Source organism: Carassius auratus, chromosome 28 (genome assembly GCF_003368295.1).
Source record: "Carassius auratus strain Wakin chromosome 28, ASM336829v1, whole genome shotgun sequence".
NCBI lineage: Eukaryota > Metazoa > Chordata > Actinopteri > Cypriniformes > Cyprinidae > Carassius > Carassius auratus.
In genome coordinates, this window is record NC_039270.1 from 16,743,603 (window position 1) to 16,761,034 (window position 17,432).

General features: G+C 38.0%; 2 protein-coding genes across 2 annotated transcripts; one reads left to right on the forward strand and one right to left on the reverse strand.

The window, feature by feature from the left end:
- The first annotated feature begins 11 nt into the window (after positions 1–11).
- Positions 12–3,431, forward strand: LOC113047010 (GTPase IMAP family member 4). Its single transcript, XM_026208231.1, has 3 exons — positions 12–169; positions 1,319–2,071; positions 2,838–3,431. Exons 1-3 carry the CDS (start codon positions 136–138, stop codon positions 2,924–2,926), a joined length of 876 nt encoding a protein of 291 aa, XP_026064016.1. The 5' UTR covers positions 12–135; the 3' UTR covers positions 2,927–3,431.
- A 9,842-nt stretch (positions 3,432–13,273) lies between these two features.
- On the reverse strand, positions 13,274–14,427 carry LOC113047366 (apolipoprotein L2-like). The gene has a single exon (XM_026208726.1). It carries the CDS (start codon positions 14,425–14,427, stop codon positions 13,459–13,461), a length of 969 nt encoding a protein of 322 aa, XP_026064511.1. The 3' UTR covers positions 13,274–13,458.
- Between the last annotated feature and the right edge of the window lie 3,005 nt (positions 14,428–17,432).

Below are 17,432 nucleotides of genomic sequence, written 5' to 3' on the forward strand. Positions count from 1 at the left end.
ATATTTAGATAAGACGACGGATGAAATATTTCCTGGTCCAATCTTCTCAGCTGTGACAGTCAAGTCATCAGGAATGAACATTTTGTTAGGAGAGCAGCACATTTGAGCGAGAAACACTGAACAGACTGGATCAGAATGGATGAGATTACAGAAATATCCCACGGTCACGGTCAGTACACACTTCTGGATAGACTGCCTTCACTAAATATACAAGTTACTGGACAGTAATGTACAATTTGTTGCAAGATCACTGTAACCACAGCTAAAAACGATAGATTGCAGTGGTTTGTTCAGTGTAGCTGGTTTTATACTGCAAATGATGTGTAAGTTGTGAAATTTAGAAAATAGATTATTACAGATTATCACAGTTAAATGTCAAGAATATTTAGCAAGAATCCAAATAATTGATATACTACAGATAGACTATTACAATCAGTGTTATTACTTTAAAATGTATTTATTTCATTTTACAGATCTTGCTAATTTCCTAAAGGGATTATTCAGTGACTATAGTTAAATTTAGACATGTATTAGTTAATTTCACATTCTATTGTGTTGATCTTTTTAGTGACAGCCAGCAGTACAGGAACACGTGTTTTTCCCTTTTAGTCAAAAAAGATTTTTATTACCAGATCATCCTCCTTTTTTTTTTTAACAGCTCTAACGTCAATAGGTAGTCATGGCAGTGAAATAAGGCCAAAGTTATTTATCAGATGTTTGGTAATATCAACAGAGGTAGACCTACAGTGTTTGATATTTGTAACACTTAATGAAAAAGACCTATACTAAACTTCCAAATCAATAAGGCATGCACCAAATGAAAATTTAATGAAGCAATTAGTGTCTACAGACCAGTCTGGTGTGTGCTTATTATATAATACTATTATCGAGCGAGCAATAATTTCAATACCTAACAGCTGATATTCATACAGCCTTTTTATTACTGTTTTTACTGCTACCAATTCAGACCAAGCAATATAAAATCGTCATGTAACTTACACAGTTTCAATCTCATACATTTAATGTTGCCTGTTCCACAGCGATTTATTGTTCCAATACATTTAATTGTTTTGAACAAATTCATTCTCATTCTAAGCAATATGAAAAAGAGCATTTTGAAAATGTGATTATTTAAATAAAATCAAAGAGATGCATTGCAAACAGTTAATAATAAACTATACCATGATATTTATGACAGAAAAATATGCAATAAAAAAAGTTTATTTTGTGAATGAAGTTAATAATGTTTTTTTTAATGCAATTTAAATACACAAATCTTAAATTTGGCCTTTTGTCATGTCTATCTTTTTATCCACAGAACAAGGCATTTGTCTTCCTGACTGTCCTAAACTGAGAATTGTCTTGGTTGGAGTGACAGAATCTGGGAAAAGTGCTGCTGGTAATGCCATTCTGGGCAAGAAAGCCTTTGACGAGGTTGGGGTGAAGACCCGAATGAGTTTGTCATGTCAGGGTCTTGTGAGAGGACAGCAGGTGCTGGTGGTTGACACCCCAGGTTGGGAATGGTTCAATGTCAATGGCTCCTCTGCATGGTCTGTGAAGAAGGAGATAATGAGAAGTATGAGTCTGTGCCAGCCCGGAGCCCATGCCCTGTTGCTGGTGGTGCCACTGTCCTTCTCGTTCTCCCAGCGTGAACGTCGTGCCGTGGAGGAACATGTAGAGCTGTTTGGTCCAGAAGCCTGGAGTTACAGCTTGGTGCTCTTCACCATTTTAGACAGAAAGCAGTTACGTGGCTCCACCTTAAAGAAAGAAGTGATGTTGAATGTCGAGTTACACAGGCTGATTGTCAAGTGTGGAGGCCGTTTCTGTGCTCTGTACAGCAATCCCAAAGCAGGGGAGGACCAGGTGGCTGGTCTTCTGGCAAAGATCAAGAAAATGGTGGCTACCAATGAGGAGATTATGCTCTCCAGTGAGAAGGTGTTGGAACGGGCCAGAGAAATGGAGGAAGAAGAGCTCAGGAGATTGGAGGAAGAACGAAAAAGAGATGAGAAAATAGAAAAAGTGAGAGAGTTAAGAAGATCGGGAAGGAAAATGACCCAACGGACAGTGGATGGTAGGAGAATGTTCTTGTCCTTAAGACTCATTAACTTATATTAATGTTCTTCATTGTTTTGAAAAATGAAAATATATCAATTTATATGTGTGTGAAATGTAATGACCAATTTAAGAGAGATTAAAACCACTTTGAAACAATCAAAATTTCAAGTAAAATGTAAAACTTTAAATTACTTTTTATTTTTTTTACTTTTGAAGTGGTTTCATTTAGGGTACTTTCCATTTATGTTTTAATTCATAACTCAAAACTTTCAAATCATATAGATAAGCAGATTAATTGACTGGAGCAGAATACTGACACTATTGTTTTGTTGAATTTGTATTTGCCTCATATTTAAAGAAAGTTTGCATCACTAATTCTGTTACGTTTGTAATATTGTCAAGCTGTCTTGAGATCCTCCAAATTGATTTTGTTGAAGAAATAACAACACAACAAAACAATGGCAATATTAGTCAAGGTGGTGCCATATTTAATTACTGACAGGAAAACGAGGCTGTGAAGAGCGAGTGCATTCACTGTTGATTAACAAATTCTGATTGTTCAAAAACAGAATCCATATATTAAACTGTTTTGAAAATTGTGAATTGTTTGAAAATTGCGTGACCTTATAAGTAACTACCTGCGTGCCACTGTAAAGACTTTCTGTAAAGACAGTCTCTCTCTCACAACCTCGTTTCTATTCGTGTTAAATTAAATATGGCGTCTATGTGGTTACCTGAGTACGTCCGCTTTGCTTAGAGGATGTTTTTCTTGTTTTCTACAGAACAGAAATATTCAGCTAGGTACAATATTAGCAGTGACCAGCCTCTAAGTAGCAGAAGCAGTGTTCGTCAGAGCTGCAAACAACAATGAACGACAGAAAGGAAAGGACCTCGCTTAAAACACAAACATCCAGCACTGCAATATCCACAACCCACCACCAGAGGTCATCATCACCGCGCATCTCCATTCACCACAGAGTGATGGATAACCTGTGACACCAAACCAACCGACAAATGAGGAACATGAACTTAACAGCACTTTTCACTTTAGATGATGATTTATATAGTCAAAGCTCAGTAAAAATATATTGTCGCAATATTTTGTATTCAAACTTATTTCCCTTCTGTGAAAATACACTCATGGTAATTAAAGAACTTGAAAAAACAACACCCACAACATTCTCCTACTTTTGCCAGTTTTGGGGTTTAAAAAACATTTAAAATTTTTAAATCTTGAAATGTGTATGCTAAATAAATCTAGGTTTTCTGTGACATTTTAGTAGTGAAGCTAAATCTTAGATAACTTCCTTTACTATGCAAAAGAAGATGCATATGTTGGTTTTTCTAGTTGTCTTTGAAGAATAAAATACAAGTTGCAACATTTGTAATTATTCCTCTGCTGAAATCAGTCTGTGGCTTTCAAAATGTCCTTTTATGCTGATACACCCACTTTATCATATCAGTAGATTTGCCAGTGTTTAACTGAAGCATGTGAAACTCACACCACCACCCCAAAAGCAATTAACATGATAAACTGCAAAAGCTTTCACACTGATCCAAAAATGAGATGTAACCAGACCACTTATCTTAAATATAAACACTTATATATAATATAAACACTCCATTATAAATCATAAGTGTCCTTGATCATAAAAGTCCTTGATAAGACAGAAACATTAATGCAATTAATTATATTATCAGTTATATACAAATGTAATTCGACAGTGTAAATCGTGTGTACATATAATAAACAGATTTTTAAGCTTAGTTTTTTAAAAGTAATAATTTTTAACATTCATATTATTATGTAGCCTATACAAATTGAGCCGATCTCAGTAACGCTTAAATTTTTACTAACATGAATTATTAACAAGTCAGAAAGCTTGAAAAGACATAGGCTAAGTGTTGATAATTAATTAGTCTTCCAGGGGTCGGTTGCACTAGCTGGACGTAAACCCGGTTGACTAGGCTCGACATAAAATCCCATTTAAAGTTTTTCAAGACATCTCCAGCAGGTGATAAATAAAGTATATGAACAATGCAGTGCTAACTGACATAGCATTTATTACAGTATAGAAACTATTCTGCCTTATTATATGAAAAAAATGTTTGTAGTATATAAATAAATCATTATTATTTTTTATTGTCCAGCAGTTAGAGATTTCTAACTGTGCGTTCACACCGCTGCAGTCGAGAGCAAAAAAAATTGCTCTGGCCACCCTGCTCACAACGCTTAATACAACGTAGTATTAAGATCCTTTAATGTATAAAGCACTCTAAAAATACTCTGATGAAAATAAGTATAACAGACAATGTTACTTAAGTAAATATAATCAAGTATAAACATTACTTAATTTAAGTATAATCAGGGACATTTGTTTAAAAGTAAACTGGGTCTACTGTACTATTATTTATTATATGATTATATGATTATTCCTGTAACATTACTGTACATCAGCAACTCACCAGGAACATGAACAGACATCTTGATTCAAGTATCTTTTTTTATTTTTTTTATTTATGTTCCTGTACACAAACAGGGACACATCATACATTATTGCAAACCTGCCACAGCAATAATCAACCTGTCCTCCATTTTGCTTGGGATCACTAATGTGGTCGGAGCTGCGTTCTCTGGAATGCTCTGAAGCGGTGGACTTCTACGTTTCAGTTGGTGCCGCCAAACTGTGTCATACCTCATTACCATAAAGTTGCCCTGATTTCAACTCTCCTCGACGCTCTCTACGTCCAAGTCGTGCCTTGCCACGGCTCGACGCTGGCTCTCATTGAAAATGGATGGCTTCTGGCCAATTTAACGCTCTCGACGGTGGCAGTGTGAATGCACAGTAAGCCAATGCTACGTTCCAGGCAGGTTTTTGAGCCCGTAAATCATGACTTCAAACCACGACTCACGACTTTGTAGCATTCAAGGCAAGTCACGCCAAACTGCCTGAGCGCAAGTAATTGTAGCTAGATTATTAATTTTATTGCAACGTTATATATTGTACTAAAGTCTATTTCTACCATGTACCACTTGCATAAACACCGCATCCATAGGCAATATTATCCGTAGGGCTGCCATTATTTTTTCGCGGGCTATGTGATGTCAGAGCTCAGAACTGGGAGTTCATCAATCTGGTACAAGTTCACAGGTGGGAAGTCAAGGGTTTTTCTATGAATTAATTAGAGAAGAGTCCCTTTTTATGTGCATCGTATATCTGTTTTTGAGAGACTTGCGTTAAGGGTTGCTTAGCCACATTCCTGGGCGTCATAAACCTAGTGTTATCAGATAGTGTGCCTTTGGTTGCTATGGAACCAGAGGCCTGTTCTGCCTTTTTTGAGGTGATAGTTGCATTTTGGGGAAGTGTTAGAGGAAGCGTAGAAGGAGGCGTTAGAGATTATTTGTAAAATATAACAAACAGTTGTGTGTCTGATTGGTCCAAATGTTACACCAAAGTCACATTTACCTCAGCAAAGACATTCATTGAACATAAACTCGATAGTCAGCTATTAAAAAAAAATAGAAGCATTGCAAACTATTTATTATATTTCACTTAACCTTGATGAAATATGTTACAGGAATGTGCAGGGAGACCCCATAAAAACATGCTGACTTGTTATGAAATGTTTACTCAAATCATGGCTCGGTAGCTTCACATGTTATGATGTCTTGAGCAATTCAGTTTATATCAGCAGCTGTAGCCATTGCTGCGTGAACATCATCACAGATACAGACATCCCAACCTGCAAGAAGTCATTTCAGGGAGGTATCCCGATTCAATATGCGGGAGACTCCCGGAACTTCCGGGAGACTTGGGATGTCTGCAGATATATCTATAACTGCAGGAGGCTGTGTCGGCTGATCATAGTTTCTGTTGGTGCAATAGGTGTAAACATTTATCTATGGAAAGCCATTTGAGACGAAACCCATTGAAACACTTGCAATACACATTGAAACACTTGCGATACACATTGAAAACTTGCGATACACATTGAAACACTTGGCAATACATGTGAAACACTATATGTATACTCTTATATACAATATACTCTTTGCATAAACTGTGCTTCTGTTTCGAAGCACGCTCTCGTGATTCATTCGCCAGTTCTGATGCTCTCCTGCCCCGCAGCTTCTTCCTCATGTGTGGAGAGCCTAATGCTTGAGCTGTCTGCTTCTGAGGACGTAGAGGTGCTCAGCATCGAAGGCAGGGATTTTGGGGATGACTCGCCATCCGATGTCCCCACATATGAGGAACTGGTGGAGGTGGTCTCTCGTGCGGTGGCCCGTCTTAATATCATTTGGCCGCATGAAAGGCAGGAAACGCTTATTAAAAGCAAGTTGGACAAGTGTTTCCTGCAGCACAGAGAGCAACCTTATCATCAGGGTTTACCATTCTTTCCCGATTTACACAACTCATGGAACAAACCACACTCATCTCGCATGTCCAACCCCCCTGTGCTAAACTTTAGTAATATCTTGGGGGGGCAAGAGAACGGTTATGGGATGATGCCTTAAGTGGAACAGCCGCTTGCCACCTATTTAACCCCCGAGTCTAAATCATCCCTAAAAACCCCGGTGCTGCCCAGTAAACTGTGCCGTGATACATCTAGCCTAGGTTTTTCGCTCCCCCACTTGTGGTTGCCTCCTCCATGGAGCCCACAGGAAATTGATGTTGACTTCCTGCTGTCAAGTGCGCTTCAGGATGCATCAGTTTCCAGCGAACGCGCCCTGCACTGTCCGCCCCACAGGCTTGCGGCCAGGCAGCATTCGCGTCCTCACATCGAGAATCGTTTTTGGCCTGTCGAGGCAGGGGCTGATGCCCGGGAAATGGATACTCCATCCCGAGGTGGTGGAGTCAATATTTCAGAGGTTCGGCCCAGTGGAAGTGGATCTATTTGCGTCTCAAGAGATGACTCACTGTCCACTCTGGTTCTCCCTCACATATCCAGCCCCACTGGGCTTGGATGCCATGGTACAGACGTGGCCGAGGCTGCATCTGTATGCTTTTCCACCGATCGCTATGCTCCCGGGAGTTCTAGAGAGGGTTTGTCGTGCTGGCATCAGTTTATTATTGGTAGCCCCTTTGTGGCCGGCCCGAGAATGGTTCTCAGACATATTACTCCTGGACGGCCCTCCAAAGGGAGCTTCCCATTAGGAGGGACCTGCTGACACAGGCAGTGGGCTCAATATTTCACCCTCGGCCTGAACTATGGAAACTGTGGGACTGGCCCCTGAGGGGGCTACAGTACCAAGAGGCCGGCCTGTCAGCAGGAGTAATGGAGACCATACTCAGCTCTAGAGCTCACTCCATGAGGAAATTGTACAGCCTGAAATGGAATATTTTTACCATTTGGTGCAGAGAGTGTGAAGTGGCCCCAGTTAACTGCCCAGTGGCTTCAGTGCTGGAGTTCCTCCAAGATCGCTTCTTGGCTGGTCTTACCCCGTCCACTCTCAAGGTGTACGTGGCTACCATTTTGGCTTTCCACGCTCCACTGAGTGATGGGCCTCTTGGGAGACAGCCGTTGGTCATACGTTTCCTCCGTGGGGCTTAGAGGATGAGACCTGCGGCTCATACCAGGGTTCCCTCTTGGGAACTGCCGGTGGTTCTCGAAGGGTTGGTTGAGGCCCCCTTCAAAACCACTTGAGTCAGCTGAGGCCAAGAACCATTCCCTAAATGTGGCTTTCTTGTTGGCCATTACCTCTCTGAGGAGGGTAGGAGATCTCCAGTCACTCTCTATATCTAATGGGTGCCTGGAGTTTGCTCCAGGCGACATCAAAGCCATCCCACATCCTACTCCGGGCTATTTGCCCAAGGTGTCGTCTAATGTGACACGGCCTACAGTTCTGCAGGCTTGTCATCCTCTGCCTCACGTGACAGTGGAAGAGGAGAGACTTCACCTGCTCTGCCCTGTCAGAGCTCTCAAAATATATATCCAGAGGTCCTCCTCATGGCGGTAGACAGACCAGTTGTTAGTGTGTTTTGAAAGAAGGGGCTTCCTGCTTCCAAACAGACCATTAGCAACTGGATTGTCCAAACTATATCTATGGCCTACCAGGTGCACAATTTGCCTTCACCTCTGGCCATGAGGGCTCACTCTACCAGATGAATGGCATCCTCTAGAGCCCTCCTTTCAGGGGCCCCAATCCAGGAGGTCTGTGATGCAGCCACCCCTCATATTTTTATTAGACTTTACAGCCTGAACATTCCATTGAAAACCGGGCACCCTTGTGCTCTCGTCCTAAGTGTGTCTATGCGCAGCTTCACACTAGGACAGGCAGGGCTCATTTGACGCAGTTCAAAGTTCCCTCGAAGGGAACCGTCTCAGGTTCAGGTTCATTCGATTGCAGTTCTCATTCCCTTTCTCAGGGAACAAGGTTTACAGTCATAACCCAAGATGTTTTCAATGTGTATCGCAAGTTTTCAATGTGTATTGCAAGTGTTTCAATGGGTTTAGTCTCAAATGGCCTCCCATATTTATAGCCTAATCCGGCCCTCCAATCATCTTCATATGGCCCGGGAGAAGAGTCGCACACACCCCTTGCCATTGACATATTATACATAAACACCTCATGACGTGCTGGAACGTAATCCAGCATCGCCACCATACTGGTTAGGTCTCCTTACTCTACGCTAGCACCATAGTCAATCTGAGTCAAGGCAGAGCAAGCAACTATGCCTGTTTTTTTTGTGTATTTTATGGTTGAAATAACCTAAGCAGTATTGATACCAGATTGATCGGGATAACCTTTCAGAAGTAAGATTGAACAATAATTTTTGTTATTTTAACATTTCTAATATTATGTCATCATAACTAACGTTGCTTACAGTACATGTAACATTCAGCAGGAACTGACAATGTATGTGTGTGTAATTTGCATTGCGCGATGATGCAATATTTGCACTTAGTGCAAATAGCCACTGCCTTTCTTATTTTAATCTTTCCTCTGCCATGGTTCTTGTTTATTTATTGGGCCATTCCTAGTATGTGGTAACATATTGGCTTCAAAAGTGTTGGAAAATTTTTTTTATGGTTTTTTTTTTTTTTTTTTGCATTCTACCAAAATAGTGATATGTTTAACTATTAGGAATGCATATTGGTCAAGCTCAGGGACTCAAAAAATTTGAATTATGGGTAAATTGTTCAGACACTGGCCATGAAAATATTCCATATAGATACTTATCACAACATGTTAATAATGTAAATGTTAATTTTCTTGGATAGTGTATGTCCTTTATGCCATCTTATTATTTTTTATTTTATTTTAAAAACAATAACAAAACAATTATTGACGAATATAATATGTCTTAATTATTAAGAACAGGTACTTTTTGTGCCAATTTTTGCCAATAGGGTTGTAAATAATAATACAAAATTGCTAAAAAACATGTATATGCTGTTAGTGCTCCTCACCTTTCAAAATAAGACAAAAATATGCCAAACATTTAACGATGCTGTCAAATTATTATTTAAAATGACTTGTCTAACAGGGTGGAAAGGAGCATAACAGGGTGGAATGGAGTATAACAGGGTGGAAAACCAGTGAAAAACAGGTTAGTTAAAAGTGGACTTTCCGTCATTGTCCTGCATGGTTTCCCATCTGTAATGTGTGGAACTGCACCTATATAACTGTTTCAAAACAATACCAAAAAAATTCAAATAAATAATAATCCAGATTTCCTTTGGGGGAAGGACACAAAAAATATCTCTGGTTCCTTATCACAATCATTCATGGCGGCAAAACAATGCTCTGTTCAGATGGCTAGAGAAATAATTACAAATTAGAGAGGACAGACATAAATAATTTTTTATTTATATTTGGATAAAAATAAAGATGTTCTAAATAATTTGGATTAACTAGATTAATAAACAAACACATAAACCATCACAAGAAGGAACAATAATGGACAGTGATGCCATTTTTTGTCTTTTTTATTATGATGATAATTATGATGGAAAAAATGGATGCTGCGTTAATTGCATAAAATATTTTAATATTACCACGCTCAGCCTAGTGGGTGGTCTTTTTTTCTTTCTTTTCTTATACAGTGACCTTGGAGCTTAAGGGCTCTGCACAGTATCTTTATATATATATATATATATACGTATATAGACATTTATTTGCTGTATACACTAAATACTATTTATTCTATTATAATTTCAACCCTGTTAGTTGCACAAATTTTTGAGCTAAGTTAGCCGTAGCTCATTGAGTGATCAACATTTAGCTAGCTAACCTTCTACAGATTAACAGAACTTTTATAACTATGTCAGATTTAACTGATGACACTCAACTCTACCTCTCATTCCATCCTGATGATCCGATGGTAGCTGCTCGCATCTCAGATTGTATAACAGACATTTCTTGCTGGATGAAGGACTTCACCTTCAACTCAACCTTGCCAAGGAAGAACTCCTTGTGGTTCCAGCAAACCCATCGTTTCAATACAATTTCACCATCAAGTTTGGCACATCAAACATAACTCCTTCAAAAATGCCAGAAACTTTGGAGTTATGATTAATGATCAGCTAACTTTCTCAGACCACATTCCTAAAACTGTCCGGTCCTGCAGATTTGCTTTATTCAACATCAAGATCAGGCCCTTTCTTTCGGAACGTTGTTCTTTCAGAACTCCTTGTTCAAGCTCTTGTTCTGTTCAGGCAGGACTATTGCAATGCCCTCTTGTCAGGTCTTCCAGCCAGTTCTATCAAACCTTTACAGTTAATCCAGAATGCAACAGCAAAATTATTTTTGATGAGCTGAAAAGAATACACGTCACACCTCTGTTTATTAATTTGCACTGGCTACCAATAGCTGCTCGCATAAAATTCAAAGCATGGATGTTTGCCTACAAAACCACCACTGGCTCTGCACCCCTTTACCTAAATTCATTACTTCAGACATATGTGCCTCTAGAAGCTTGCGTTGTGCAAGTGAACGTGCTTGATTGTGCCATCCCAAAGAAGCACAAAGTCACCTTTACAGACTTTTAAATTAAATGTTGCCTCCTGGTGGAATGACCTGCCCAACTCAGTCTGAGCACCCGAGTCCTTAGCCATCTTCATGAATCTGTTTTCTTTTAATTTATTATAACAAAAGCAAAAAAAATAAAAACTAGCTCGCTCGATCTTGTTCTATTCTGTCTTCTTTTTATTTATTATATTATATAAAAGCCCTTGCTACGTGTACTGCATATAGGCTAAGTGAGACTTGTTATAGCACTTCTATATCATTGCTCATTTGTTGTTATTGATTGCTTCCATTGTCCTCATGTGTAAGTCGCTTTGGATAACAGTGTCTGCTAAATGACTAAATGTAAATGTAGATTTAAAAAAAAAAACATTGATAGGACAAACAGTCTCCATAATATAGCATAACAGGGTGGAACTTCAAGGGTGAGACAAGCAGAAAATTGTAAGAAAATTGTAAGAAAATAACTATATTTTCACATGATTTGTATGATTAGAGGCAGTTTAGCCTAGTCTATAACATAATTAAAATATATTTTGATTTTTTTATTTCATAAAAAAAATCATTATTTCATGGTTTATATTTCTTGTGGAAATTGATTACTTTGCATTGAGGACGATATAAAATTGAATGCATATATCGATAAAAAGGTGTGTAAAATACAAAATAGTATTCATAATTTCTACTATCTCTGTTTAAGTGGACCTAATAAGAAGACCTAAATATATAATTTAAGCCATATCTTATAAATCTGTGACTCATTTTGGAGAAAATATGATTAAATAAATCATTGAAAAGTCACTGTATAACATGATCCTATTAACTCTAATTTTGTACATTTTTCTTTTGCTTTGGCAATTCTATATGTGCAATATTTAAGCAAATAAAGTAGTTTTAAGTTCAATTGACTCTATTTATACTGTTATCAGTTATACAGTATATAACTGATAACAGTGATCTTTTTTATTATTATTATTATTATTTCAAAGAAACAAAACAGAAAATATAATTGTATATACAAAAATAGATTTAGACTATAGACCAGTGGTTCCCAACCTTTTTCAACTCGCGGCCCACACAACCAAACACATATGTTTGCGCGGCCCACTTCAAAAAAATTAACTGACCCCGCTATTGTTGGGTTAATAACTTAGTACTCAGAAGCTAGATTTTAAACTATATTTATTGAATAAACTAGGGCTGTGCGATATGGACAAAAAAAAAAAAAAAAACTATCGCAATTTTTTGGATCAATTTTGCAATTGTGCTTTTACAGTCATAAATGCATTCAGGATTAATTTGAAACATATTTCCAAAAGAAAACCAATCAGAGCTTTATCAAAAAGTTGTAACATCTCTAGAACAGGCATAAGTCAAAATTATCACTATAGTGAAGATGTAAAAAAAATTATAGACTTGTGGCAAAAAAAATAAATAAAAAAAAAATCCTGTATACAGGGACTTTTTTTTCTTTTTTGCCATGCATTGTTCATAGAGCTCATTAATTGTAGCGGTGCCTCAGGTGTTTGCAGTGTGTATACAGTATGTGTATGCGCTCAGCAGTGAGAGCGCATAAATATAACGCGAAAGCACATTAAAATAATGCACAAGTGCGAATCTCTCTGTTCGCAGCAGATTTCCTTTGCTCTGTCACAAAACCGGTCGTGCTTGCTCAGATACACGCTGCTTTGCGAGGAGAGAGTGTGCACCGCAGTGAGAACGCTCTGATCCGTCAACATTGGCTCAGAAAAATGGCGCATCACAGACAGTGTGTGAACCTGGAGTTAGGCATATGCGCACGCTCAAATCGTGATTTTTAGGACGTTTTCTTTTAATCGCACAGCCCTAGAATGGACTGGAAATGAACAGAAAATAATTGGCGGCCCACCTGCAATACCACCGCGGCCCACTAGGGGGCCGCGGACCACAGGTTGAAAACCACTGCTACAGACTATAAACAGTGGGCCGCGGACCACAGGTTGAAAACCACTGCTACAGACTATAAACATGACACAAGAAAAAAAAATTACTCATTCTGAAATCCATCTCCATCACTGATAAAACAATCAACCGAGCAATAGCACTCAAATTCTTTGAATGAATAAAATGCATAAAGGACTCCCCTCCTGCCATTCCCCATACCTAGGTGGGCAGTCTTTAAATATCTCAATGCACCGTAGGCACTGGGTCAGTGTACATGGCACCCAGAAGTCCTGGTTGTATTGTGCAGAAAATGCACTCCAGTTCATGACACTGTTAGCACTAATTTTAATCTTTCAAACATGTAATTGTTGGTATAATATTTGTTTATTTTACAGCTGAATATGCTTTTCAATTTAATTTCTTATTTTATAGCCCTCCCCCCGAAAAAGACATTGGGATGAACGCCCCCACCTGGCCCCCTTCAAATTTTCAATTTGATAATCTGGCCCTCAAATGAAACTAACTGAATAGCCCTGCTCTAAAAAGTAAGGCAGAAATAGTTGGTCCAAAACTTCCTGGCTCTTCCTAAACTTCAATTTTCCAATGCATAAGGAATCATAGATCTTCTGCCAGGCCTCAAGTTCAGATTTCCACAGAGCTGCTCTGGAGCGAATGAGCTGAGAAGCTTCACTCTTACTCCCTTTGGCCAGACTTTTACTGTCTTTGCAAATAAATAGGACATCAAAGCCAATAAAGAAGGCATTTAGAGCAATGAATCCAGCTCTAGCAGACTTGGAGAGCGCTAGTGGCGTCCCTTTTGCCAGCTGCTTAATGTCAGGCAGGTCTGCTGCCAGTTTGGGAATGCTGCGAGCACTTTGCGACTCCTGGAGCCCGACCATGGCTGCAGTTGGAATCACCTCCCTTTTGAGAACTTGAACAGCTGAGTCTGCATCTACTAGGTTATAGATTTTTCGGCGCACTCCTCCTACAGAAACTATCAACTTTCCTGCTCCAATCATCATATCTACAAAAGCAAGCCCCTCTAAACGCTGCTCACTACTGGCCTGCTCCAGACAGTCTAGAATCTTCCCCACATCATTCATGAATCTCTGGAAAATGTTCTGTGCATTTCTCACTTGCTGAATGTTGACTGTTGTCTCAGTGATGCCTGTGACGACACTATTGACACTGCTGGTCATCCCCAGACTGAGACCGGTCACTGTCAGAGCCAGGGACACTCCTGCAGTGACGGGGGCCAGAGCAAGACCAACGATTGAAAAGACTCCCCCTGTTATCTCAAATGACCTGCCAACCACAGAGGATATAGTGGCCCCCATCTTCATCCTGTCCAGCTGGACTGCACTCTCCTCCAGATCTGACAGGAACTGCTTCATTCTTGAGCAACACTGATTGAAAACATCAATGAAGAGCTGAGCATGTTTCTGAAAAATGAAGGTCAGCCTGGTGTGCTGGTCCATCCTGGACAATAATAGGAAAGATAATAGTTTAGTCACCATTGACAATGCACCCGAGAGTAAAGAAAACAGCTGATCATGATGCAAAAATAGAAAAAAAAGGTCTCACCTTATTTTGCACAACTGCTTCAAATGATCAAGCATTTTTTGCATGGAGTCCTCACTTAAGTTCAAGCTAATCTTCACTTCAGGCTCACCCTTCTTAAGTCTGTGAAGAGTTTCATAATTATTAACAAACACTCAAAACTTCCCAAGCGATGAAGATGTTTGCATTGTACAGAAAGTGAAAGCATGACAATGCATCAGCCAATATATTAAGGCACATAATTTGAAGTAAGTTTATTTAGTGCTGATTTAGCTTTTATAGCACAAAAGTGAAAATCGTGAATTTATTAAATTACTTTGCAGAATAAATCAAATACATCTGACATCATTACTGTAAAATCACATATTCTATGTAAATCCAATTTAGGTCAATTGAATAATGTCAGACAAGTCAAAAGAATTCCAGTCAAAGAGATGCAACTGAAAAGCACTAACATTCTATGATTTATATATAGGCATATATTTAAGTGATTTTTATAAAAAAACTAATAAGGGTTTGAAGATGTTTGAACCTTACCCAATCGTAATGTATTATTTATTATTACTTACCTATGGATATCTACAAACCAAAAAACACTCCTAGATCTGTGAGATAAAATATAATAAATGCGAAAAAACATTAATAACTGATGAAATTGTGGAAGCCTTCAATGATTTAATAAATACCACAGAGGTGATTCAATTATCTGTGCCTATTAAGATTTTTATTTAATCAAATAGCTTTTAAAATTCAAAAGGTTCAACATGGCGAATACAAGGCTGAGCAGCATTGAGGGCATTAGCGAAAGTGAATGCCTGATGAAGGAGCTGCAAATGAAGCAGACCTAAACCCAAGGGAAACTTTCGAAACTCTGATGTATGTGGTCATGATCAACAGTCTTTTAGCTGAACTGGAAAAGCAGATGATGGTGTATGACATAACTAATGTCATAGAAAGCTTAGAATCTAATTTCCTCGTATCCAGATGACTCATTTATGTGCATTCAGAAACCAGTGACCAAACGAATGGACGAATCAGCAGAGCTTACCATGTAAAAGCTTTTGTCATTGTTGAACCTTTATCAGAAATATTTCCAAATGTCGATATTGGGTTGCTTCTATCTGTGCATGATGGTATCCAATGCCTCCGGCGAGCAGAGCTGCTCAAAACTGGGAATAGTCAAAGGAGAGCTGGGGTCCTCAATGGGGCAGGAAAGGCTAAGCATGCTGGCGCTTATGAACATTGAGCATGAGCTGCTGCGCAGCCTTGACTTCACTGACGTGATCAAATAATTTGATATTGCTCTAAAAAAACAGCAATATAAGTAAGCAGCACTAGCGAAGTAGTAAGAGTGACAGAATGCCTAGGTTAAGTTGATCTGGTTTAGCCATTTCTGTGTTAAGTGCATTTTTCAGACAATTGCTATTGAATGTTGTTGCAACATAGCTTGATTTTAATCTCGAGTTGTTATGATATTATTCATGTTCAGTAAACTCTGGCTGGATGTGTGATATGTACCGTGAGTGTTATGAAGGTAATTTAATGTCAAATAGATCTGCATACGCAGGGTAAGAGTTTTAGAAGTGTACGTAAAACTGTAAGCGTAAATTAAATTTGCATGCACAATATAAGTTTTGTAAAGGTGTAAATGTGTTTCAAAACTAAGAAAAATATTTGCAACATTTTACTGTTACTCATAAGTGTTATTCAAGCATTGTGAAAATGCAGCTTCACGCTAAAGCAAAATAAATATGATTTGCATTCTTCAGACTTCCATTTTTCTGCGCTTACACTTTTGGCATGTGGTTTTTGCTAAAATATAGTCAAAAATATTGCAAGCCTGTGAACAGTGATTTGCCAGAGAAAACAAAAATTTAAACAACTGCAAAACAGATCAACTGGATAGAACCAGTATGTATGTATGCAAAAAAAAAAAAAAAGACTAGTTGTGCATGTGGGGCAAAAAGTTGAAATATCTAATATGTACAGCGCTGTCTTTCTTTTGTCTGTGCTGCCACCATCTTCTTGTAGTCAAACACATGAGGCTTTCACCGACTCTCCATTTAATTTTATCTGATTGGTTCAGTAAACCCATCATATGCCAAAACGTTAATCTTCATTTAGTTCTGGATTGTTCTTGCTGCCAGAATGGTACTTTTAATGTATACATAAGCTACATTAAAAATAAATATATAACAAATTAATTAAAACATGAAGCTTTATAAATTGTGTACCATTAGGCTAGACTTCCATGTGTTCATAGTGAATTGTGAATTGGTGTTAACATTATTGGATTGGTTTGGCTTTACATTGAAATTTCATATAATCTGCATACACCATTGAGCTATTAAACATTACAATCAAAATGATGTTATGTGAAAATGCTCAGCACTAGTTTATCAGAGTGCTATACTTTGTAAAACCTTTTTACTTAACCAATATAACTACATAAATCACAAATGTCTCTGTTTACGGTATTTAACCCTCAGTTGTATAATTTTGAAATTTTGATAATGCTAATTACTTTCATGTGACTGATCAAGCTATTATAGGAAGAAAGTATGAGCAACAAATGTATTTCTTTGTGTCCAGATGTGACAAAGGCAAAAACTTACACTTCAAAACAAAATAAATTACAATAAAAATGTCATTAATGATTTCTAAATATATCCAAATGAAAGAAACCAACATTCCCAGCCACTAGGGAACACACAGACATGTTTATATGTTTATAGAGCTAACAGTCATATAGCCATCACACAATGGTATTACAGATGATAAATGGTTAATAAGTTCCCAATAAGTTAGAGATAATAATAATAATAATAATAATAATAATAATAATAATAATAAATTAATTATATATATATATATATATATATATATATATATATATATATATATATATATATATATATATATA